Source organism: Cervus canadensis, chromosome 23 (genome assembly GCF_019320065.1).
Source record: "Cervus canadensis isolate Bull #8, Minnesota chromosome 23, ASM1932006v1, whole genome shotgun sequence".
NCBI classification, from domain to species: Eukaryota; Metazoa; Chordata; class Mammalia; order Artiodactyla; family Cervidae; genus Cervus; species Cervus canadensis.
In genome coordinates this window covers 12,767,783-12,792,331 of record NC_057408.1, presented here as the reverse complement: position 1 = coordinate 12,792,331, position 24,549 = coordinate 12,767,783, and the positions used below count along the sequence as shown (strand labels likewise).

Sequence of the window (24,549 nt, the reverse complement as noted above, 5' to 3'; positions counted from 1 at the left end):
CTGATTTCTTTCTTAGGCAAATGTTATGTTTAAAGTAATGCATTTGCAAGAAAAGATTTTCTTTTGATGTGGGTTCCTCAGAACGATACCTAAAACTCAGGAATGCGGGGGTCGTGGACATTTTGGCGTCTGAGTGCCTGTGACAGAAGCTGCAGGGCAAACCGCATACCTGCACGATAGGCCGAGTCCAAGTTGTGGTTCGATTGTTATGATTGACATAGTATGTGCGTCCCTTAGCATCTTTCCTCTCTTCCCAGCCCGAAGGCAGGCCCGGCGTGGTGTGTACATAGGCCACTGATGGCTGTTTGTGTAAGAAATCATCATTACTGAATATCCTGCATTTGTTTTTCGATCAGCTTAACAAAGTCATACATACCCCAAGGATTAGCTCTGCTAGACAAAGTGAGTTAATTCTAGTGGTACCGGAAACACTGAATGTCCGGAAAACAGCGACAGGTTTCCGACAGCTTTAAACCGAGGGTGAAATGAACCCCCACCCAAGCTACAGGGCCAAAACCTCACAGGACTCTGCTCCAGGCCACGCAGCCTCCAACGTAGAGGGCTGCTGCCAATGTGATCATAAGGAAGGAGAAGACGATGCCAGGTTGGTTTGGTTACCAAATTTTACTTCAAACCACGTAGAGCTTAAAAGATGTTTCAAACTGTCAAACGTTATCATCTCTGAGAGGGATGCTCTGAGTATCTTTTCCTCAATCTAGCTGCCACTGGAATGTTCTCCTAGCTTATCCCTAAACTCTTCAACAGCTTGGGGCCCTTATATCATGTAACCTTCAGGGTCGGGGAGCGGGTGAGATGCAGAGTCTGTTTTCTATGAGACCCCCTTTTACACCAGTGACCAACCAGAACACCTCAGCTGCCCCGGCCCAGGAGGAGGCAGCCCAGACCTCCCAAGGAACCTGACCGCTGAGGCTGTACTTCCCCCATCCTCCCATGTGGGATTTGTCTCTTTAGAGGGTGAATGGAACGCAGGCAGCTTCCGGGCTGAGAGAGAATGGCTGGCACAGAGGGACTAGATTTGGATGCGCCAGAGGAGATCGCTAAAGGAGTCCTGTGATCTTTCGGCTTCTAAGAAGCAGTCTGAGAAATGCAGGCTGGGTGGAGAAATATTGGGAAAGCAGGATGTCTCAATGACTCATGGAAGCCAAGAGAAGGATGTTTGAGGTTGGTGGTGCCCAGGAAGTCCTGCAGGTACGGATGCTGCATATGAGATCAGCAACTGGGGCAGGGGTGCTGCTCAGGAACAAGAAGCCTCGGCAGTCATGGCTCTTGGGAGAGCGTAAGAGAAACAAGAGGCCTAAACTCAGGAGTAATCTCTACGTGTGGTTACAGAAGGGAGCCACTCCCTTTAGGGCCCATCGTCCCTAATTAGGATCTTCTGAACCTCCAGATGCTTCACCAGGCATATTTTCTTTTCTTTTTTTGTTTAAAATTTATTTTTTTTAATTGAAGGATAATTGCTTTTCAGAATTCCGTTGGTCTCTGCCAAATATCAACATGAATCAGCCATGGGCATACACAGGGTGTATTTTCTTGATGAGGTTGATGATGTTAACCTCTCAGCCCAGCTTCTCCCCGTGTCCATCCCATCTTTCATGTTCACTACCAACATGCCCCCTGGCAAAGAGGGTCCCCCAGTCCACTGTGAAACCTCAAACTGAAAAGCACGATCAGGGAGGCTGCCATGGAATCTGGGGACTGCAGGCAATGAGGCTTAATATCCTACCTCATGAGTTCAACAGCACATTCCAAAAAAAAACACCCCAAAAACTGAGACCATGAAGTGGCTGCCTTAACGCTTATTTCTAAAACACATTAACCCAGCAGGGCAAGCGTATCCGTACGACAACTGCCTGCTAAAGCCTCAGCAAATATTTCTTGACGTTATTCCAGATAAAGTCCCCAAGGTCCCGTAATGGTAATTTCAAGACTCTGACAACGTAGCATCCTGAACGGAGGTGCAGGGATACAACAAGAGCAGAAGAGACACCAGCATGCAGGCTGGATCCTTCTGCATTAAAGACAGAGGAACCTGTCTATGGCTGAAAGCTCTTTCCGCCCTCCTCCTCTTGCTGTGGCACCAACACAAAAGAGCTATTTCCAGGCTACTTTTGATGTGGGCACTATGGCAACGGACTCTGCTGACCTAAGGGGGAACCCAAGTTGTAACCTAAGTTAGTGGTCAATTAGCATTTCTGGCCAAATACATGTTATCAAGCCTTGACCTACTGTTGTTTACATGAGGGCCAAATATGTTTTGGCTGAATGGAATACCAAATGGTATTTGCTGCTTTTCTCCTCCTCGAGTTATTTTTTTGGGGAGAGGCAATTAGATAAGCCTTCGGAAAACTCCATTCTGGAAAACTTAAGGATAGTTTTACAGTTATAGTATCCCTGGAAAGGAGGTTTATGGGGAGGCTAATAAACAAAAATAACTGGGATGTGTCATGGATAATCTCAGGACTGAGCTCTAAAGCTGGGAGACTTCCAGCAGAGTAGTCCAGCAACTAGGTTACTTTCATAGGGCCATAGTTAATAGGACTAATCAGTTTATGGAAAACTAGGAGTGTCGTGGAGAACATGACATTTGAATCAAATGTGCATTCTACCTTGTATAGAGAAGTGACTTGGCAACCTATAATCTAGTTCCACTGATGCAAGGTGGTGTTATTAAAATGCTTCTTTATAGGTTTCTTTCCAAATGGCCATGAAGAACCACCTGTGTGGACGACTCCATCTGTGACTCAAAACAACGCCTCCCACAGCTGGGGAGGAGCGGGGCTCAGCTTCTGTGAAGAGACCAGGGCAGTGGCCCAGCCCGGAGCCAACACCAGACTTGTCCTGCCATGTGTGTGCATGTATGTGTACATGTGCGTGCGTATGTGTATGCGTGTGCATGCATATGTGTATGTGCACACATGTGTGCGTGTACGTGTGTGGTATGTGTATGTGCGCATGTGGGCTTATGTGCGTGTATGCGTGTGCGTACGTGTATGTGTGCACATGTGCAGGCATCTGTACTGATCCTGCACATGTGCATCCCGTGCCACCTCAAGAAACAAGTTAATTAATGGGGAGCCAACTGAAACACAGCTGGTCAGCTGAATCCAGAATTTCACAGCTCTCCGTCTGCATCTACTGTTGTCTTTCATGATGTCAAGGAGCCATTTGACTGCAGCTTCTGGGTGGCTCCATTGAGTTCACTAAAACGAAGCGCTCAATAATGGTGAAGCTATAAAAGTTTCACAACACTTTTAAAGATGATAAACAGCTTGGCGCTGTCACAGAATCCCCAAGATTTGCTCAAGCCCTGGCACACTCTAACCTCAGTGGAATATTACGGGGTATACAGCAACCCCCCCAAACTGTGCTATCCCTTTCATTTTCACAGAGTGGACCCTGGCCCAGCCTAGACAGGGACACCGCCGTGTATTCACTTGTAATGTGTCAGAGCTGTGGGTCCGCAGGCGGGAATTGGGGCGTGCTGACTGTAACCGAGAAGAGAAAGCCCTGCATGGAGACAGCAAGGCCGGGGCGGGTTGGGCCGCGGCTGAGGGCTCATCTTTGTGGGAAACACGGGACTCTGGTGCGTTCACATCCCAGCGTCACAATGTAACGAGGATTATGTAATAACCGGTATGTCCCAGAGAAGTGACTGCAAGTGAGTATCAAGTCGACTAAGTAACATGCATATGAGCTCCGCTTTCTCCCTGTGTGTGTGCACGCGTGTGTGCGTGTACCCACAGGAACATCTGTGAGAGCAGAGGAAGGAGGATGGGGCGTCCCAGGGTGGCTCCAGGCTGACACAACACACCTGGGTGCTGGGGTGGCAGGGAGGAGGTAAGAAAGAGGGAAAACCCACGGAGGAGACGGAATCGGAAAAGCCAAGGCCACTGGTGACAAGGGCTGGCGAGGGTGGGAAAAGAAAAACCAGACGTGACTCTTTCTCAGGTAGTCATAAAGGAGGTTGGCTTGCTCAAGCTGAAAGATCACCAGGTACGCAGAAAGCCTGAGAGCAGATGAAGCATTTAGGAAATATTACTACCCGGTCTTTGACGATAAGACACAAAAACCAAACTGCTATTTTGAGCTCCCTGCTGGGGGGAAGGGGAGGGCACAGGCGAGACGCGTTGTATGGTGGCAGGGCCGCGTGGAGCCCACTGGAGGGGTCACCCTGCTCTGCAGGTGCCTGACCACGGAGCCCGGGATGACTATGGCTCAGTCCATCCTGTCACTGGACACCATCGGCGATCACGACACTCACAGCAGGTACCAAGACCAGTGAAGTGCATGACGGGATAGATGCTCACCGGCCCCGCTTCCTGTTAAAACCACTTCATGAAGTGATCTCATCCACCTCGCAGCTCTACCCCCATGGAAAAGACTTGTGCACAACAGGAAGCTCACTCGGTCATCTGGAATTTCTTCAATTCTCCTGGAGGGTGAGCCTGGCCCACCCAACAGGTGCCCTTTACATCAATCACTGTGGTTCGATACCTTAAACTGGCCTGATTTTTGCTGACTGCCAGTTCGACTTTCCAGGGTACCATGCTGAGCCGTCAATTTAACAATGTAACTAAATCACTCCTTTAAATAAATACCCTGCAGAAAATCAGCAACCATGTATGTATTTCAAGGTGTTCTGGAGTAATAAGCAGCTGTAACAAACATACGAAGGTGAAACAACAAGGAAAATTCTTCCAACAGCCACACCAGCTCCAACCTTAAATTGTAAGCTAGCCTGTGTTTAGGGATCAAGGAGAAAACTGGCGAAGCACACAGTCATGCATTACCCACAAACATGAATAGTAGGAATTATTTAAAACAAAGAGCACACTTGGTTTAGAAACACCATTTTTTTTCTAGATCCTTTCAATTTCTTAATTATACTTTCTCTCTCCTCCTGAATTATATTCATACATTCTCCTCTTGAATATACGTTGTTCATACCTTTGAACCTGTGAGTTGGGGGCCCTGGCAACAGAGAAAGGTCCCTGTTTCTTGCTCGTGATACAGAACATCTAAGTCAGCCTTTGAAATGTGATACTGGGAATACACCACTGAAAATTCACATGCACAAGTGTGTGCAATTTCTGGGGCTTCCTTGATTCTCCTCCAACCAAAATATTTTACCCATGTCTTCTAAACACATGGGGAAGACTTATCAGTACAAACACTAAAAGGCAGAAATAGACTCTAAAAGGTTCAGATTAAAACTTAAAGCTTGACAGCTCTTAGAACTACACGGGACTAAAAATTGTTTCGTTTTACCTGGTACCTTCAAGGAATATGAAAGTGAGAGGTTTTATTAAAATAAGAAATGTGCAGCTCCGTGGCACATCAGAAGCTGCTCTTATCAAAACAAAGAGAAAAAACTGTATATTCACCATTACCCAAATATTAAAACCGACCCACAGTTTTGCCAAGAGTGTCTGAACAAGGGTGTCATTACCGTTGGCGCCTCACCACCCGTGACAGTTGATGAACGTGCTCTCCCAGCTGGGGCACTGGGCTGTTAAATGATAATTTACATCAGTGAAATGCATTCTGGGAGGCCACCCACTGCTTACTGAATCAGGGATCAGAGCTGGTGCAGCCAGCAAGGCAGGTGACATGAATCAGAATCTCTGCAATCTGCCCGGGCCAGACAAAGTGGAGCAACCACTGATGACCAGAGGAAAAGAGGAACACGATCACCCGCCCACCGAGAGAAGGCTCTGGATGCAGCCCCGATCTGGGTGAACAGTGAACTGACAGCCTCAACAGTGTGAGATGTCGTATGAAAAAGAAAGAAAGCACCACAATCGTGCCCTCACTGTTAAACAGTTAGCAGATTCTTAAATCTGCCAAGCTCAAAATTCAAGAGGCCACTGGTGATCAGTGAGTTCACAGTTTCACAGAGCACAAAGAAAGAGGGAAGAATCAATGGCTCTTTTGGCCAACACAACTGACACTGATTTTTGAAAAGGAGAGAAAGCGCCATTAATTCATGAAGGACAAACACAGAATCATCTGAAGAGGCTCCCACTGGCCCACCACAGCTGATTGTTCTGTTTTGGGGGGAGGCCTGCACTGCACCCCAGAAAGGATACTCTTGTCAAGCTTCTGACCTACCAGCGCTTTCCATGAAGGCCACAACTGAATCTAATCTGGTACTCAGAATGGATTTATTCATTCATTCTGTAAACATAAAAGACTTAAAATCTAGGCAAAACACATCCTCTGAAGTTGAGCAGAAATGTATACAACAGGGAAGATGCCATGATTGCAAAAACTGTTAAGTGCAGTCTTCCTTCCCCTTCAATTTCAGATGCAATAAGTATTAGTGCTAACAATGATCAAGGATTTGTCATAATAATAAAAATTGGTCAAGGTCAAATATTAAGTTGAGCATGCTAAAACCACATAATATTTTCTCTTCCAAAACAAGAAAGAAATTTACATAAAATTTATTTTTAACGTGTATACTAACACCTCCGCAGGCAGTTCTGGTCTGCCTCCCAATCAGAACATTCATTTTAAGTCCTATATAATTATTAACACCATTTACACATCCATATTTGCTGCCAGTTATGAAAACTAGTGGGAAAGTGGAAACAAATTATAGCCAAGTCTTGAGTCAAGGGAGCTATCTTTAAAGAGAAGGTACAGAAGCTCAGTGGGTTAAGAGTTAAGCCCGTTAATAATGGAAAGGGCTCCTTGCTGCCCACCCAGAAGAGTTTTTCCTATGTTCCGGAGATACAGGTCACTTAAATACAGCTTTGAGGACCAAAGTAAATTTTTTAAAAAGGAATTGCTAATGTTTAGGTCAAGTAGGCATATCAGAATTGGCATTCACTTGGATGGAAGAGCAAAGCAATGGCGTTTTTAGCATTTCAGAGACTTTGGTGGCAGTGACAACGCTCTGTATTGGAAATCCACTCTCCTTGGGCAATCTGCTAGGACATTTAATGCCTCATGTGAATGGTAAGTAGATTTTGCACAGGAAAAACTCTTCCTTGGTTGCCCAGATGATTTTAAATAAAAGCCGAGAGAGCCAACTGGTGGCTGGAAGTGAGCGTGGGTTACCGGTGGGAGATGAGCCTGCTCCGCGACCGCGTCGGTGACACTGCATGACCTCAGCCTGGAGGACGGCTCTCGCTGCTGCGGGGAGGGAAGCACACGGAGCATCAGGAACACACCCTGAGAAACAAGCTTCCCTGGTTTAAAAAAACTAATCCCTCAAGCCTACTGGCTGCTCTTGGATATTAGAAGGTAACTCAATGAAACACCATCTTTTTGGAGTAATGAACATAATCCTTTAAGGCATCAAGTATCTTTCATTGTCATTCTCAAGTGTCTTGAGCAATAACAGCAAAAATAAGAGGTCAAAACATGAAAGGGGAAGCCACAGGTAATGCTGCTTCAATGACAGAAAAAAGAAGCTACAAGTCATACATTGTGCTTTGGGAAGCAACCTCTGGGTAAATTCCAGCGGAACAGGAATAAAGGAAACGATACTGACCTAACAGTTATCAAACATTCATTGGCTATTCTTATCACTGACAAAGAATCAGCTGGATTCTATTTCTAGGGGAATGCACATATAATCTTAGGCTACTTCTAAAGGGCTAGGTATTAATACTTTCAACTTCTGAATGGAGATGGAGTTGTTCAGAATAGGAATGAAGGAAAATAGGTGAGGTTAATCTAAAAAAAAATCTAGAGAATAATGTATAATATGTTCCTCTCACTTGTTTGTCTTGGTCTATATGGCTTAAAAAAAAAACCAACAGATTAGCAGCAGGCCACACACACAAGGCGGGGGTCAAATGAGCCACAGGTGTGCACATGGGACACGTCTGGAGCATGTCCTCACTGTTAATGTTTTCCGGTGAGGAAAACGGGGTAAGGTCCAAGACAGATGCTGTGGTGGTAAACGGGAGGCTTTCCAAGTCTTTCCACATGGTTAGCATGAAGGATTCGTTCTTTAGAAGATCACGCTATTGTCCTTGAATACAGAGTGACTCTCACAAGCAGAACTGGAGAAGAATCCCCTCTTTCCTAAATACTTAATAGTTGAACTGGACTCAACACAAACTTAAAATAATTCTGTCACTTATACTTGCATCTTAAAGATATTTTATGAACCTAGAATGAAGAAGTTCCCTATTACAAGTAACTGAAATGATGGTTTTCACTTGGTAGATTAAAGGGATACCATTGCTATGGTTCTGGCAGCACTTACTCCCTTTTATAAGGTTTTAAATACATGACTTCCATGCTTCTGCTGTTTCCACAGCGAGTTTTATCAGTTCAAATACCCCATGTATGCAAACTCTTTGTTTCCCTCTCCCTTTAGTACCACATTTACATCTCAGTGTTACTCCTCTTTCCGAAAGATACTCAAGAGTTTTAACACAAAAGCACATTAACTGAGTAGTCACTGTAACTCCTGATGGGGCCAATGGTATCTTTTAAAAGAAAAACACAGCTGAAGGAGTGACAGTCTTGTGAGCACCTGCTTTTACATTTTATGCAGCCGTCCTAGTCATTTACATGTGATACGGCTGTAATGATGATTATTTTTCTAGGATGCCATCTTCAGCTGAGGGACTACCATCATTTACTACAGTGCATCTGCTGGTTCAGTTTCTCAAGAAATACTGAGGCTGCATTGCTTCTCAATTTTATGTACAAGCAAGAATTTTCTATGGCCTTTTCCTGCAGTTTTGTGTCAAACACAGGTCTTCATGGCTGACTCTGCTGACTCTCACTGGGGCTTGGCCCCACCTGAAGCATCTAGAACGAATCTGCTCGACGGCTGAGAACTCAGGTTCAAACGCTACGCGAGCGGCAGTGTCACATCTCACAGCCTTTCTCTGGGACTTAGGAGATGACTTCTGTCTCCCATCCTAACCTGTCTTGGACGGGTCACTTAACCATCATGCCGTCACCTGTGAAACAAGAATGACAAAGCAGGCAGAGCAGGAGACCGACGCGGAGGCCCAACGGCTCTCAGGCCCCCTGAGAGACACCACTTTGTGATGAAGGCACTGTTTCACAACCTTTTGCTGGGAAAAGAACTTCTATGAGGTTAATGCTTAACAATACAGAAGTCATAGGTGAGTTATCTATGAATCAAGAAAGTGCTCCGTCTGCTTGGGCTATGTTTGGTGTAGTCTTGCTTCTCCCAGGGAAGAAGGAACTTGGGAAATGTCAAAATTATTTGGGGGCTAGGAGACCCTGGTCATTATTTGCAAACAAGGTTCTCTGAAAAGTGACAACAACAACAAAAATGACAAAATATTCGCTCAACTTCTCATTCAAACAAGACCATGACTTACAATCAAAGACCCAAACTGCTCGCCGTTGGAGTCGGGAGTGACCTGCAGCCTTCTGCTCAGCTCCTCGGACAGCTCCTGGGGGCTGGTCCGGGACACAGGCGAGGCTGGCGGCGGGGGCAGCGCCAGGCTGAGCGAGTCTCCACTCATGTTCACTTCCTCTGAAATGGTCTCCCAAGGCTGCCGGGGGAAGAGACACTGTGGTGAGTGCTGGAACGAGGGACCCTCTCGTGCCCGCCCTGGTAATAACCATCCTAACTGTCGTTCACATTTACTGAGCGCTAAGGAGGCACTCGGTCTTCCCAGCATCCATAAGGAAGATAAGGCTCCCAGCCTGACTAACAGATGAGGAAACTGAGGCTGAGGGAGTAACTGGTGCTAGGGGCCAGCAAGCCAAGGAAGCCTGTGCTCCTAACCCCTTTAAAACAGCACCTCTCTTAGCAGTGGCTTGCTTCTAGCACTTGATGCTACCTGCACGGGTTAAAAAATATCCTCAGGAATTTACGATTTTCATGAATTTTCTTTTAGTCTAACCACTGAGGATTCACAATGAAAACAGCAGAGATGCTATAAACTGTTAGTAATCACTGGTTATCAAGTAACTTTTAGTGAATTTATTACAGCATCATTCATTTTGCTTTTCCAATTTTGATCACTGGAACATTTTGTGAATGATCTTCCTAACATAAGAATGGATTTCCAATAAGTAAACAGAGTTGTCAAGGCAGCACCGAAGTTACTGCAATTACTAATTTGTTGTTCAATTTATATTTTCCCCAGTGATTTACCATAAGCATTTAAGAGTGAACTTAGGAACATCTATGTTCACCCCAACTTGTATTTTCTTGGTAATAACCTGTTCCACCACGTCAAAACTACTCAAAATTATATTTGGTGCCTGAAGAAGTTACAGGGCAGGTGTCTTCAACTGCTCAAAGATGATTACCATGTTGCCTAAGATACGTTTAGACTCTGGGGAAAAATAAAAGTATGAAGTGAAAATACATTAAGATTTCCGTGCTAAAAAATGTCATGCACTTTCACAGTGATGTAAATTATGTGTGCTCGAAGATGGCCTCTAGAGCACTTTCTAAGTTAGTAAATACCCCAATGGTCTTCAACTAGCTAGAAGACTGTGATCTTTTCTTTTAGACAGTATTTACTGAGATAGGAAATCGTGCCACGGGGTCAGCCTGGAGCACACGGAAAGGAGGCGCGTCGGGGGTGAGCAGGTGGGGTCGCACCTCGGGGCCCTCCCGCCCCGCAGCCCACCGCCAGGGGGCGCTGTAGGGAGTGAGCAGGCAGGGTCGCACCTCGGGGCCCTCCCCGCCCTCGCTGGGCTCCGGCTCCAGGTCCTCGCTGATGTGTCTGCGCGAGCGGAAGCGGCGGTGTGCGGCCTCCTGGTTGATCTGCCGGATGTTGCTGTCGGACTCGGACGACACGTCCCTGGGCGCACACAGAGCAAGGGGGGCAGAAAGAGAACCGGTGTTGATACCTGGCCCTTCAACCCCAGCCCAACATTCACCCAGGGCCCGACACCGAACACGACGTCGTGCTCTCACGTTCAACTCTGAGAATCAGCTGGCCACTCAAAGGAGAACCTGCCAACATCTCTTGGCGAGAGTGTACTTCCACGTCGGCTTCATTGAAATAAACTCAGTTTCTAAATGCCTCTGCCACAATATTTTTGAGTATCTTTCAGGGATATACTGTAGCATGTACTTTATAGGGTTTAAGAAAGATGAGAAATCAAAGTCCTCCACCCAGGGGCCCCACGAGAAGCGGCTTTCTGAAGGAGAATGACAGGTGAGCCCTCATTCGAGGGCAGTCAGTGGCGACCCCTCAAGGAGTCCAGCAACGACAAGGTCCAGACTTTTGTTCATCAGCAATCAACCAGTAAGTACAAACAGTGTAAATTCAAAGCTGGGGTCCCCAGGGAACGTTCCTGATTCGACATGAACTTTTTCGGCCTCTGTGGGTTTCATTTTGACAGAACCTCAGATCATGACACTTTTTAAACTCCACTTTTAAACTCCCATTAAACTCTACTTTAAAAATTCACACAAACATCAGGCAATTACCTCCCAAATCAACTAGGATCTGAAGAATACTGTAACTTCATATTCCCCCCCCTTTTTTTTTTGTCATGTAACTCTTAATTTAGGATTTGAAAAGCACTGATTCCATCTTTAAAACTTCTGCAGTAAATTACAGGCAATTCTCCTTTGGGAGAAATATTACTTGGAGGCTTTTAAAGTAGAGGTTTAAATGTCAAAATGTTTTTCAGAGAAAACTCTTACAGACTCTTTCAATAAGATACCATGATGTTGCAAATTAATATTTCACAATAGCTGAAAACATTATTTTAGACTAACTGAAATCCAGTATTAATCAAGGGCCCTCATTACAGATTTTCCTTAAAACATAGGTTTTAAGACATTCTAATGCAGTCTCAGACATGCTATCTTCCCCCTAAAGAGCCTACTGGGCCCTGTAACAGTGAACAGCCTGCGATATAAGCAGCACTATTTGCAAATAAATAGGCGACTCTTTATCGCCAGCTTCTAAGAGTCTGAACAGTTCCACCAACAATCTTCATGAGTTTTAGCTTTACTGGTAAAGTGACAGTATGAGGTTGGCTTCTATTTAATCCATATTAAATCAATAACTCTTGTTATTAAGATCTAAATGAAGTTTTACTGTATGTACAGAATGGATACATAAATTCTTAAAACCTCACAGAAATACCTATTTTGCATATTTTATAGATGTATTAAACTATATCTGAAAAAATCACATAAGGCCACAAAGAAGCTAAATAAAATCAAGGGACACACAAGTATACTAATACAATTTATGAAACTACCGAAACAATGATAAAAAAAAACACTCTCTTAGGTATGTTAGAAAATATAATATTATCTTTAGGATTTTACACTGCTACAGTGATTTTTACAGGATATTCAATTCAATTTCACTGTATAATGGCTTTACTTAAAACACTGTATATATAAAAGTTTTGTGAAAATTTTATATCTTCACTTGAAATGTCAGTTGTCACTTAGTCAACACCACATGCGTGTTCTGGGTTGTAACACACACTTGATTTGTTACAGGGATTTTGGAGAGGTTGAGGAGAATAAGGTTTAATATTACTGTATCTGCATTTTCTGAGAAGTATATAAAATTCCATTATTCTGAAAAGGCCTTTTTTTTTTTTTAAAGGGGCGTTTAAAATAAATTATGTTAATCCGCCTTATCCAACATGCTTGAATAATTTAGTAATCAGTGTGAACTAGAAACAACTAAAAAGCATAAAGAAGAAAGATAACTCTGATTCTGAAATTCCAAGTCTGGACTTTCTTATGGTCTTTAGAGACGAAATGAAAATATTCATACAAGGGAGGCCTTTGGCCCTTAATCAAGCAATTGAATGAGAGGGTTGATGAAACTGACAGGAAGTTTAAATGGTCACTGATGGGAAAATGAACATTTAAAAATAGGTCTGAGCTGACAAAACAAACATGATTTTACCGGGGGCAGGGAAAAAAAAACTTAAGGAGTAGCTCTTTGAATTTTCTTCATTCATTAATTTCACAATATATTTTTCATTTGACTTTCATAGGAAATATACAAATCAATAAAGACAAGAAAACCCATACATTTATCAAATTCAGTGCCAATTAAGATCAATGTATCGGTTTATTTACATTCTATCAGTGACTGTCAGTGACAAATGATGACCTGAGTCATCAAGAGATGATTAAATGATTGCTAAAGGGTGAAGAATTACAAAGTGGTTTAGAAAGAAGTACTAAAAAGAGTTAAAATGAGTGTTTCACAAGTCCATCTTCATTTATAGTCTTAATATGATTCCTTCATTATATTTTTGAACTTCTGCTTTTAACAATAAAAAGTTTATAGTTTACATTTAAATAGGACAAGGACAAATCTAAAATTAAAGGGGTTTTAAAAAGCCACCATCTGACTTGAGAGACCTGGGGGAGTGTTCCGTGGTCACCTTCCATCCTAATCTCTGCATCCAGTCCCCAACAGTTCACTAAACCATGCGTCTGTACCCACTCTCAGAAACGACTCATCTGTAGTCACTCCTTCAGTTAAAAGCTCCTACTTTGTGCCAGGTGCGAGGGGTTGCTCTGTGAAGAGGAAACCACAGTCCCTGCTTACACAGGCAGTAAGAGAATTATGTGCTCTGTGTCCTCACGGGAAAGCATCCAGCTTTCAGACAGACTGGGACAGAAAAGGTCTGGCTCTCCTGGAGGAAAGGACAGGAGGCTGACATCTGAAGGTTGCCGGGGGGGACAGGCACATTCTGGTTTTGTTTTTTGGAGAGGACGCGGGGCAGCACATCTGCAGGGCCCAGGAGAGAAAGTCCTCAAGAGCAGCCTGCAGGGTCAGATGCCCTGTGTGATGGCCGTGGGCGGCGAGAGGCAGGGAGGGCAGGACCCTGCAAGGACAGCCTGAGGGCAAGGGGATGTCCAGGAGGACTTGGCAGGGGCTGAAGCCTGGAGCGCAAGTCTGGGTAAGCACTGAGACTCCCCAGGAGGGCCTTCATTCTCTGTAGAATGTGACCATCACTTCATTATCTGACTTTCTCAGCAGAGATACAGCCTTTTAATAAAGACACTTGTTAATACCCGCCCCGCCCCCCCTCCCTGGAGTGCCTGTAGCATTCTGTGAAAACTGATTTATGAGAAAAATCATTTTTCAATTAAAACAACACTTTAAAATCATCTGGAGGGCTTGAGGGCTCTGGTCAAGCCAAATCAAGTTAAGGACAAAGAACCTCATATTCTCAAACGGTTGAGACAGGAGGTTATCATGGAAACCGACCCTTTCCCCTCATCTCAGTTTTCTCTTGTTTCCTAGACGCCGTGCCTGATGGGAAGGAGGCAGCCGGGAAGCTGCACCCAGAGCTCTGCCAATGTCCCTTCTGGTGAGCCACCTGTAGAGAGCATCACGTCACTGACGCCTCCCTAAACTACATGTGAACCTGAACTTGGAAGAACCAGTTTCCCAATTTATCTCTGGGCTCCCGAGGAGCCAGTATTTATGTAAGTTACGGCTTTTGTTTTGGGTCAGGTCTACAGGACACTGAAGGTGGTGTGTTTAAAAAACGATGAAGTGTTCCTTAGGGATTTCTCCATTAGTTTCACCACTCTCTGAGGCAGAGAAAGTAACAACTGTTCCCATTTACCCCCAAACACAGACTTTGGTCTGCATAATTATTCATGCCAGTGAACATTTCTCCCTATATATCTTGGTTATTAGTCTCTGTGAGCTGCTAGTGGTCACTTTGTTTTCTTACAGAGGTCACATGACACTAGGGTCCCCATGAAGTGTTCCTTTCAGATACTGTTTTCCTATGACCTTTAACAAAGGTAGATAAAGGTACTTTGCTCAGGGTGTTGCTACCAAGAATCTTGTGATGGCTACATGTAACCAAGTCCAAGGTGGTTACTTTTTTTTAAAACTACAAATAACTACAATAGTCAAATGACTTAAAACAGTTTTAACAGCTTTGGTCATTGATTAAAGGGAAATAGTAAAAACAAATTAATTAAAAAACCAATGAAACCATTTCCATTTATATTTCTATATGGAAAAAATTATCACAAAGAAGAGTTTGACATCATCTGGATGTTGGGATACTATGCTGTCTCGGCAGCAATGAGCTGGTGCTCATGCTAGGTGGTCCAAAGCTGACCAAGGGCACCTGGTATTAAGGAGAACCCACTTAGGGGCTTAGGAAAGACTGGCCTTCACTGTTGCAGATTCTGCAAGCTTTTCCTCTAAATCAAACAACACCTAGACTAGACTTCTTGGCAACTCTTCCCACCACACAGTCTTATGCAGACAACAGTTGCAATTTCTAAAGACAAAAGGGTTATTGACAACACCATCCATCACCTTGCTAACACTTGTTCAAAAACCATCATCAGCTAATTTCCTTCAGAGTCTGGGTTAAAGATAAAATTATCTCACCTGATATACTTGCCTTTATTCATACTGAAAATTATACAATTTACTGATAAATTACTTCCTTGTCTTGGCTGCCGGGGAGTTCACCTTTTCTAGGATAGCCTTTTCCTTTTACATTTTTAGTATTTGTTTTTGTCTTTTATTGTATATTAATAGTTTTAGGTCTTGCTGTATACTATCATTTAAAAACAAGCTACTTCAAATCCTTTTTTACAGTCATGAGGTTTAATTAGTGTTTGCTATTATTAAACCAAAAATTGTCCAGTGAACAAAATAACAATCAATTCACTGTGTCCCTGAGGCTGGCGAGGGACTAGAACAAAGAGTGTTACCAACTGTGAATTAGCAACCCTCCCACCTGCTTCTAATGCTATCACGGGGTGATCTATAAATTCCTCAAAAGGGGGAAAAAAAAGTTTTGAGATAATCAAATAATTATGGAATAAAACTCCAAAAAGTTAAAGAGGAAATGGCACAGCCAATATGTGCTGAGACTGAAGAAGGGAGCAGAGATGTAATCACCATGCATTAAGCTAAACCTAAGAAAAATGATCTTGGTTTTACATCTCATGACTCTACATAAAGATGACATGCAAAGTAAATTAGTGCATATTTACAGCAGGAGACCATGATACAGACGCCAGGGCGTCTTTATAACCTACGAACTCTGTTAGGTTCCCATGCCCTCTAACTACACCAAGAGGATTCCCGTTGCAACGCACAACCACGCGCTTCCATTGATGGAAGACGTGCTTCCCAGCTCTGTCCCAAAGAGCTGCCACGTGGGGGCATCTGTGTGCAGAGTGGGGGACGTGTTCGCGACCACGGATGGCACTCACATTAGGCTGGGTCGGTGCCACTGCGTGGTCCGATTGTTGTGGTTGACGTAGTAAGTGCGGCCCAGGTTGTCCACTTTCTCTTCCCAGCCGGGGGGCAGCGGAGGCGGGGGCAGCTCCTCCTGGTGCTGAGATGCCGAGTCATTGGAGTCAACGACTTCCCACCCAGGCTGTGGGACAGAAGAGAGGGAAGGGTGTCAGGCTGGTTCGCTGGTACCAGGGCATCCATGCCCTTTGTCCTCGCTCCCATGGGCTCCGGCAGTGGCTTCGTGTGCCACGTTTCAAGAAATTCTCAACACTAGGCGGAAAAAATGTCAATTCTAAGAGAGTCACAAAATCGCTCTGAGCCACGGCCAACAAACTGCACTGCCCTCCCCGAGGGCGGCGGTGTGGGTAGTGACATGGACGGGGATCTGAGCAGCCCCTCACATTACCTAGGTCCCATTATGCTCTTTCATATTTCGTGTTTGTTATTTTGACCTGATGGCCTCTGGGGCTGTACAAAGCCATGCCGATCATATGGGTCATGCTACAGCTGTCGTCTTTTCAACACCTCCGGAAGGTAGGAGGGAGCTGGGAAGATGAGCCTCACAGCACGTGTGTTCTTGCAGATGCCACGGGCGGGCCACCAAGAGGCCTGGGGCGCTCTTGCTCCCCAGGGAGGACCACGGGAAAGTGGCCCCCAGAGGAGGGGGAGCTCCCTGACACCCCTCTAGGGAGGACGAGCACGCACGGCAGCCAGAACAGCCTGGAAGCTGCCTCTTCCTACTCAGTCATTTCCCACCTGCTGCCACCCCGTCAGCAGCCTTCACGGTCCCCGAGTCAGAGGTACTCTTTTGCAACACATATTTTCGGCATTAAGTATTCCTTCCTGACATCCCCGAGTAAAGTCACTGGAAAATTAACTAATTCACTGGTTACTGCAGTTGGAAGGCTGGAGGAGTGTAAAAAAAAAAAAAATTCCTTGGATTCGAGATAAAAATGTGTGGATGTGCTTATGAAATCTTAACAGTCAAGACTGCCTACCACCCACTTCAGTCCTTCTCCCAGAGAGAGATGAAAGCCTGCACATGAAATACTGCTTGGAAATATGACCTCTGGGTCTTGGGGGGCGGGTGCAGTTACTTGCCCATAATGCATTATTCACACACCATGTATATGCAACAGCTGCAAACAGATGTGCAAATAGGCCATGGAGAGGTCTCGTGAATGGACATTCTCCGAACAATATGAGAACATGTCTAATGAAACAGCACTGTCTGGAGCCTGTGCTGCGAATGTCCGATAGGACCCACAGTAGACGTATGTGACAGGAAAGTTAAAAGGTGGTATTTTTCTTTTTAACTTGCCAAGAGGGAACAAAAGAAAATTCCTCTGGACAGCTAATTGCAGAAAGGCCTTTCTAGAGGAGAGCTTTTCTAATGCACGCTCTCACCTGCTGGCCAAACGAGTAAGAAACTTGGAACAGCTTCTACATCATTTTACCCACTTTGAAGCCATTCTAAGTGCTACAAGGACTTTACTAAGCGCTAAATCCAAAGAAATAAGAGAATTAAATATGTGGGGGAGAATTTCACACAGTGGTGGGACTGTTAATAGAACAGGGGTTAGAGCAGTTCATAAAAAGACACCTCTTCAATGATTAGTGTTATAAGGTAAAATGAAAAGCTCACCTCTTTTGGTAAAAGCAAACATATTGGTAGATCCGTGGAAGATGCACATTCATGAACACATTTAAGTTCCTTCATATTTATAAACATTTAGTTCCTTAAATTAAATTATAAAACCTTCATGTAAAATATCTACATGCTCTTAGGGAAAGAAAACAGACCACAGCCCGGAGTGCCCGGCTTACCTCCATCTCATCCCGCTGCTCACTGTTCTCTTCATCTTGGCCTCCATTTTTGGGCATATAGGCCATTTTCAATCGCAAAAATCCCTTAACCCGAGATTTATGACTGCATGATGGAAGAAAAATTGGTTACAAGAGGATGTGACTTGGTTTGACACGTCATATTTATGATGCTTTAAATAGATGCAATAGGGAAAGATGCTAAAATCTTCCTCAGAGAAAATCAAGCCCAAAGCATAAAGAATGGCTTGCAGCCTAAAGCCTCACCTTCTTGGTCGGAGGAGAAAGTCCTTAAACGTGTAGGGTCGCTCCATGGTTGGGTCTTCTGTCTAAAGGAAGAAAAAGCAAGTTTTGGTGCTCCTGAGGTTCTCGTATTTCACATCCACCCAACCAGACGACCGAGGACACACTTGTCTGTTTTAGAGCGTGCTCGGCAAAGACAGAGTTGGCTCCTCAGACAGTACTTGACAATTAATTACATATTTCATAGGTCACAGAACTTTATCTCCTCAAGACCCGCTAGATGTCACTATCAACACCCATTTTTTAGGAGCCAACCCCAGCCTTCCACAAATTTACAAAATTATAGCTGTCACTGCCAAGTGTAATTTCTAACTGCTGGGTGCAGGCCTCAATCTCATGCTGCTGATTAACTCTGGAGAACCAGGGGTCACTGGTGCCTGCCTGCCTGTCCCTTGTGATTCAAGAAATCTAAGAGTGAGGCTAATGGGAAAATATGCAAGATCAATGTGTGAATGCAATTTTACTTTATTTTTAACATTAAAATATGTCCTCAGCCTCAGATAACTGAAAGAGCCATCTCCCCCACAGAGACTGTCCTACGTAGCATCATCCATCAGCCTTTTGCTGGTGCTTATTTCAAAAAGCTATGATGTTATTTATTAATTTTAAATAGAAATCAGTATTTTGTTGTGCAAAATCAGAGGTCAAAACAAGTAGGAAAAGAAATGATACTATCTCATTAATTTAAAAATACACCAAGTGGGCTTTATTCCAGGGATGCAAGGATTCTTCAGTATTCACAAATCAATCAAAGTGATATAGCATATTAACAAACTGAAAGATAAAAACCATATGATTATCTCAACAGATGCAGAGAAAGCCTTTGACAAAATTCAACACCCATTTATGATAAAAACTCTCCAAAAACCAGGCATAGAAGGACCATACCTCAACATAATAAAAGCCATATATGACAAACCCATAGCAAATTACCCTCAACGGCAAAAAACTGAAAGCATTTCCTCTAAAATCAGGAATAAGGCAAAGGTGCCCACTCTCACCACTATTACTCAACATGGTTTTGGAAGTCCTAGCCACAGCAATCAGAGAAGAAAAAGAAATAAAAGAAATCCAGATTGGAAAAGTAGAAGTAAAATTGTTTGCAGATGACATGATCCTCTACATAGAAAACCCTAAAGACACCACCAGAAAATTACTAGAGCTAATCAATGAATATACTGAAGTTGCAGGTTATAAAATTAATACACAGAAATCCCTTGCATTCTTATACACTGACAATGAAAAAACAGAAAGAGAAATTAAGGAAATAATCCCATTCACCACTGCAATGAAAAGAATAAAATACTTAGGAATAAATTTACCTAAAGAAACAAAAGACCTATATATAGAAAACTATAAGACACTGATGAAAGAAATCAAAGATGACACAAATAGATGGGGAAATGTAGCATATTCATCAACTGGAAGAATCAATATAGTGAAAATTGTATACTACCCAAAGCAATCTATAGATTCAGTGCAATCCCTATCAAGCTACCAACGGTATTTTTCACAGAACTAATTTCACAATTTGTATGGAAACACAAAAAACTTCGAATAGCCAAAGTAATCTTGAGAAAGAATGGAACTGGAGGAATCAAGCTTCCTGACTTCAGACTGTACAACAATGCTACAGTCATCAAGACAGTATGGTACTGGCACAAAGACAGAAACATAGATCAATGAAACAAAATAGAAAGCCCAGAGATAAATCCATGCTCCTATGGACACTTTATCTTTGACAAGGGAGGCAAAAATAGACAATGGAGAAAAGACAATCTCTTTAACAACTGGTGCTGGGAAAACTGGTCAATCATGTGTAAAAGAATGAAACTAGAAATTTTCTAACACCATACACAAAAACTCAAAATGGGTTAAAGATCTAAATATAAGACCAAAAACTATAAAACTCTTAGAGGAAAATATAGGCAAAACACTCTCTGACATAAATCACAGCAGGATCCTTTATGACCCACCTCCCAGAGTAATAGAAATAAAAACAAAAATAAACAGTTCAGTTCAGTCGCTCAGTCGTGTCCGACTCTTTGTGACCCCATGAACTGCAGCATGCCAGGCCTCCCTGTCCATCACCATCTCCCGGAGTCCACCCAAACCCATGTCCATCAAGTTGGTGATGCCATCCAACCATCTCATCCTCTGTCATTCCCTTCTCCTCCTGCCCTCAATCTTTCCCAGCATCAAATAAACAAATGGAACCTAATTAAACTTAAAAATTTCTGCACAACAAAGGAAACTATAAGCAAGGTGAAAAGGCAGCCTTTGGAATGGGAGAAAATAATAGAAACAACTAATAAAGAATTAAACTCCAAAATATGCAAGCAGCTCATGCAGCTCAATACCAGAAAAATGAACAACCCAATCAAAACGTGGGCCAAGGAACTAAACAGACATTTCTCCATAGAAGACATACAGATGGCTAACAAACACATGAAGAGATGATCAGCATCGCTCATTATTAGAGAAATGCAAATCAAAACCAGAATGAGGTATCATTTCATGCCAGTCAGAATGGCCATCATCAAAAAGTCTAAAAACAATTACATGCTGGAGAGGGTGGGGAGAAAAGGGAACCCTCTTACACTGTTGGTGGGAATGCAAACTGGGTTAGCTACTATGGAGAACAAGGTGGAGATTCCTTAAAAAACTGGAAATAGAACTCCCATACGACTGAGGAAATACACTCTGCACACACACACAGGAAACAAGAATCGAAAAAGACACACACACCGCAATGTTCATTGCAGCACTGTTTACAATAGCCAGGACAAGGAAGCAACCTAGATGTCCATCGGCAGACGAAAGGATAAGAAAGCTGTGGTACATATACACAATGGAATATTACTCAACTATAAAAAGGAACACATTTGAGTCAGTTCTAATGAGGTGTATGAAACTGGAGCCTATTATACAGAGTGAAGTAAGTCAGAAAGAGAAACACCAATACAGTATATTAACACATATGTATGAAATTTATAAAATGGTAACGACAATCCTATATGAAAGGCAGCAAAAGAGACACAGATGTAAAGAACAGACTTTTTGACTTTGTGGGAGAAGGTGAGGGTAGGATGATTTGAAAGAGTAGCATCAAAACATGTATATTACAATATGTAAAACAGATGACCAGTGCAAGTTCAATGCATGAAGCAGGACACTCAAAGCCAGTGCTCTGGGACAACCCAGGGGCATGGGGTGAGGGTTCAGGATGGGGGACACATGTGCAGCCGTGGCTGATTCATGTCAATGTATGGCAGAAACCACAATGTTGTAAAGTAATTAGCCTCCAATTAAAATAAACTAATTAAAAAATTAAGTGATATAGTAAGGGCAGACCACAAGTTATAGTATTTTCTAGAATTACTATGTAGACTTTATATACCTTGCAGCCTGAGTAGGTTGTAATTATGTGTAAGAGCAGGGACAGATCTAGGTTCAAAGCCTGGTTATAGCACTAATTACACTGTTGCTTATTCTCTTTTAACTTCAGTTTCTTTGTCTATAAAATGGAAATGTTCATGCTTATTATTAGAATGTTGTAAGGCTTGAGTGACTCAATGTATGTAAATCCACAGTGACTGGTAGGTTCAAACATAGCAGCTATTACTAGTAGGAATAAAACTAATACTTTTATTGAAATAATTTTATTTCAAAAAAGTAAAAAATAAAAATACTACATGCAGTAAAACTACAAATACCTGGGCTCTTTAATTAAACACAATTTAAAATACCTTTGCAGCAAGAGGGACAAACCATAGCAAAATGATTTATTATAAATCAGAAGGGGGTGTGTGTGTATTTATATTTGTAATATTATCTTTTATATCATTCTCTGCTTTAAACTTTCAATGGCTTCCTACTCTGCTTATAATAGGCTGAAAATTCTTCCCTATGGACCTACAAGGTTAAACATGGTCTGGTTCTTCATTATCTCTCATCTCACTGGGACCCAGTCTTTGCATGCACCCCTGCCTCCACTGAGAGATGGTGAAGGACAGGGAAGCCTCGTGTGCTGCAGTCCCTGGGGTCACAAAGAGTCAGACACGACGGAGCGACTGAACAACCAGCAACTGTCCTGACCTCATCTGTCCTGCGTGCACGTTGTCTAGTCCCGCCCTCGCAGGTCCTTCTGCTGGACAGCCCTGGCTCAGACGGCCAAGGTGGTCTCCACTTTGCCTTCCACGTCCAGAATCCCAAGTCACATCCTCAGACATCGCATCCTAAGTCACCATCACAATCTCCCTTTCTCATCCTCAACCGCAGCGTCCTGATTTATCTCCCTCCTTTCCTCTATTTTATTATCATGCTTATTTATGTATTTACCAGTTTATCATCCTATCACCTATAGAATATTACCTTGTGAGATCAGAGACTTGGATTTGCCTGCCACTGTATTCTTGGCGCCAAGAGCACTGTCGGGCACGAAGGAAGCATGAAGTAGCTGATTAATTCACCTGATCTACAGTAAACTGCTAAGGCCACAAAAATCCACCCTCACTAGGCAAAGTCGGTTATATTCTCTAGACTTTTTTCTAAGTCACACACACACACAAAGTCAGAGCTTACAGGGACTCTAAAAACAGAACTGTCCATACACTGCATTGTTTAAATGACAACCACCACAAAGACTCAAGACGTAGACATCCCAGGTCTATGTTCTGGCTTTGCTACCTACAAAGCCACGGGACCAAGGGCAAGGTCTTCACCTCACTGTGCCTCAGTGCTCTCACCCACAGAGTGGGGCAGTAACAGGAGCTTACAGAACTGTCACAATTAAATAGATCAACTGAGCTGGTACATAAAAAGTCCTCACAAGGGCTCCTGCCACACTTAACAAACGCCGGCTATTATCATCATCAGTCAACTCTACATTTTCACGTCACTTGTGAACACTGTCAATGTAGTGCTCTGTAATAAAGACAGGGCATTAGAAGATGAAAATTCACCTCCATGGAAATTCTCCAGCATGAACAAGATGGTAATCTCTGACAACAGGATTCGTCCTGGCACTATTCAGGTTCCCGCTGGATCCCATTCCCTGGAGAAAAGCCCAGGAGAGACTCCCTGAGAGTGTTTCTGGGAGAAAGCCATCTCAAACAGGTCGATGCTAACAGCCCTAGTGGCCAAAATAGGTGCTGCTACCTCCTATCCCAGGCCACGAGCATTCAAAAAAAATCTTTCGGTTACATAACAATTTCACCTTATAAAGATTTATTGCTTTAAACAGAACTGCAGTTACTTGACATATATGTAATGCGAAAAATAACTTTGTGGGCAAGTGAAAGGGAATGTCCTTATCAGGAACCTAGACTCAAAAGAGGGATGTGATGGCTAAAAGCACCCAAGCCTCAGACTAAGCCTCTGTGCCCCCTGACTGCACCACAGAGCAATGTTGGAGACCTCTGGTCTGGTCAACCTGCAGATCGCTGGGCAAGTCACCGACCTCTGTGCACCCAGGGGTCCCCATCTGTAAAATACAGGGAGTGGACAAATTGTCTAAAGGGCCTCTAAGCTCCATGATACTGAACTCTGTACATGTGAGAGAGAACCATTACCCTGGTACCAGCTGGAATTATAGGAGGAGTGCTCATCATTTGAGTTACCTTCAAGTACAATTAAGATGACAAATAAGAGCACTACCATCCCGATGACACCTCAGTGTAGGAAAGCTATAAATTCAAGTTAACCCTGGTTGCCTTGAGTGGCACCTGACTAAAATAAGAGAAATTCATGTTTTTAAACAGCTCTCTCTACCTCAGTGTGTTTTCCACAGATACAGAGATTTTGCATCTAGGAGGGGTGATGGGATGGGGCTCAAAGGTCAGGGAAGACACTGAGGGAAGAAGCAAGACAAGTTTCAGAGGTGTACATGGCAAACGCCTGCCAGAAATGTCATTCTGTTGTTAACACAAGTCGGAGCTATTTTTGTCTCTAAGTAATTATTAAGGAGAAGTCATAAATACTGTATGAACTTTTGGGGCAATGACACACAGAATTTAATAAACATGTAAAAACGACAGTGTTTCTTGAAAAAAAAAAAAGAATAGGACAGTTACAGTTAAGGTCACTTTTGGTGATACACTGGAGAAATAAAAGAGGAGCCTTGTTTCAGCTGCAGTACAGACATCAGGGGAGCAGGGCCACCTTCCTAAAATACAGCCTCTGCCCCCGCCACGTGCATCATGCGGCCCAGGTC

General features: G+C 43.4%; 1 protein-coding gene across 13 annotated transcripts in view; it reads right to left on the bottom strand.

Moving 5' to 3' along the window:
• The window catches only part of NEDD4L (NEDD4 like E3 ubiquitin protein ligase), a 365,448-nt gene that overhangs the window by 58,865 nt on the left and 282,034 nt on the right, over positions 1-24,549 (bottom strand). For 5 of the 13 annotated variants that reach the window (XM_043444297.1, XM_043444296.1, XM_043444300.1 and 2 more), the window contains 8 exons: positions 18,300-18,361; positions 18,036-18,138; positions 16,184-16,350; positions 10,655-10,787; positions 9,345-9,521; positions 7,087-7,161; positions 5,471-5,530; positions 170-301 (listed from right to left, as the gene is read on the bottom strand). In XM_043444297.1, coding sequence (XP_043300232.1) covers positions 170-301; positions 5,471-5,530; positions 7,087-7,161; positions 9,345-9,521; positions 10,655-10,787; positions 16,184-16,350; positions 18,036-18,138; positions 18,300-18,346 — 894 coding nt within the window. In that variant the 5' untranslated portion in view covers positions 18,347-18,361. The remainder of the gene's footprint in view (positions 1-169; positions 302-5,470; positions 5,531-7,086; positions 7,162-9,344; positions 9,522-10,654; positions 10,788-16,183; positions 16,351-18,035; positions 18,139-18,299; positions 18,362-24,549) is intronic. The other 8 variants (XM_043444298.1, XM_043444299.1, XM_043444290.1 and 5 more) reach the window with 2 other exon arrangements.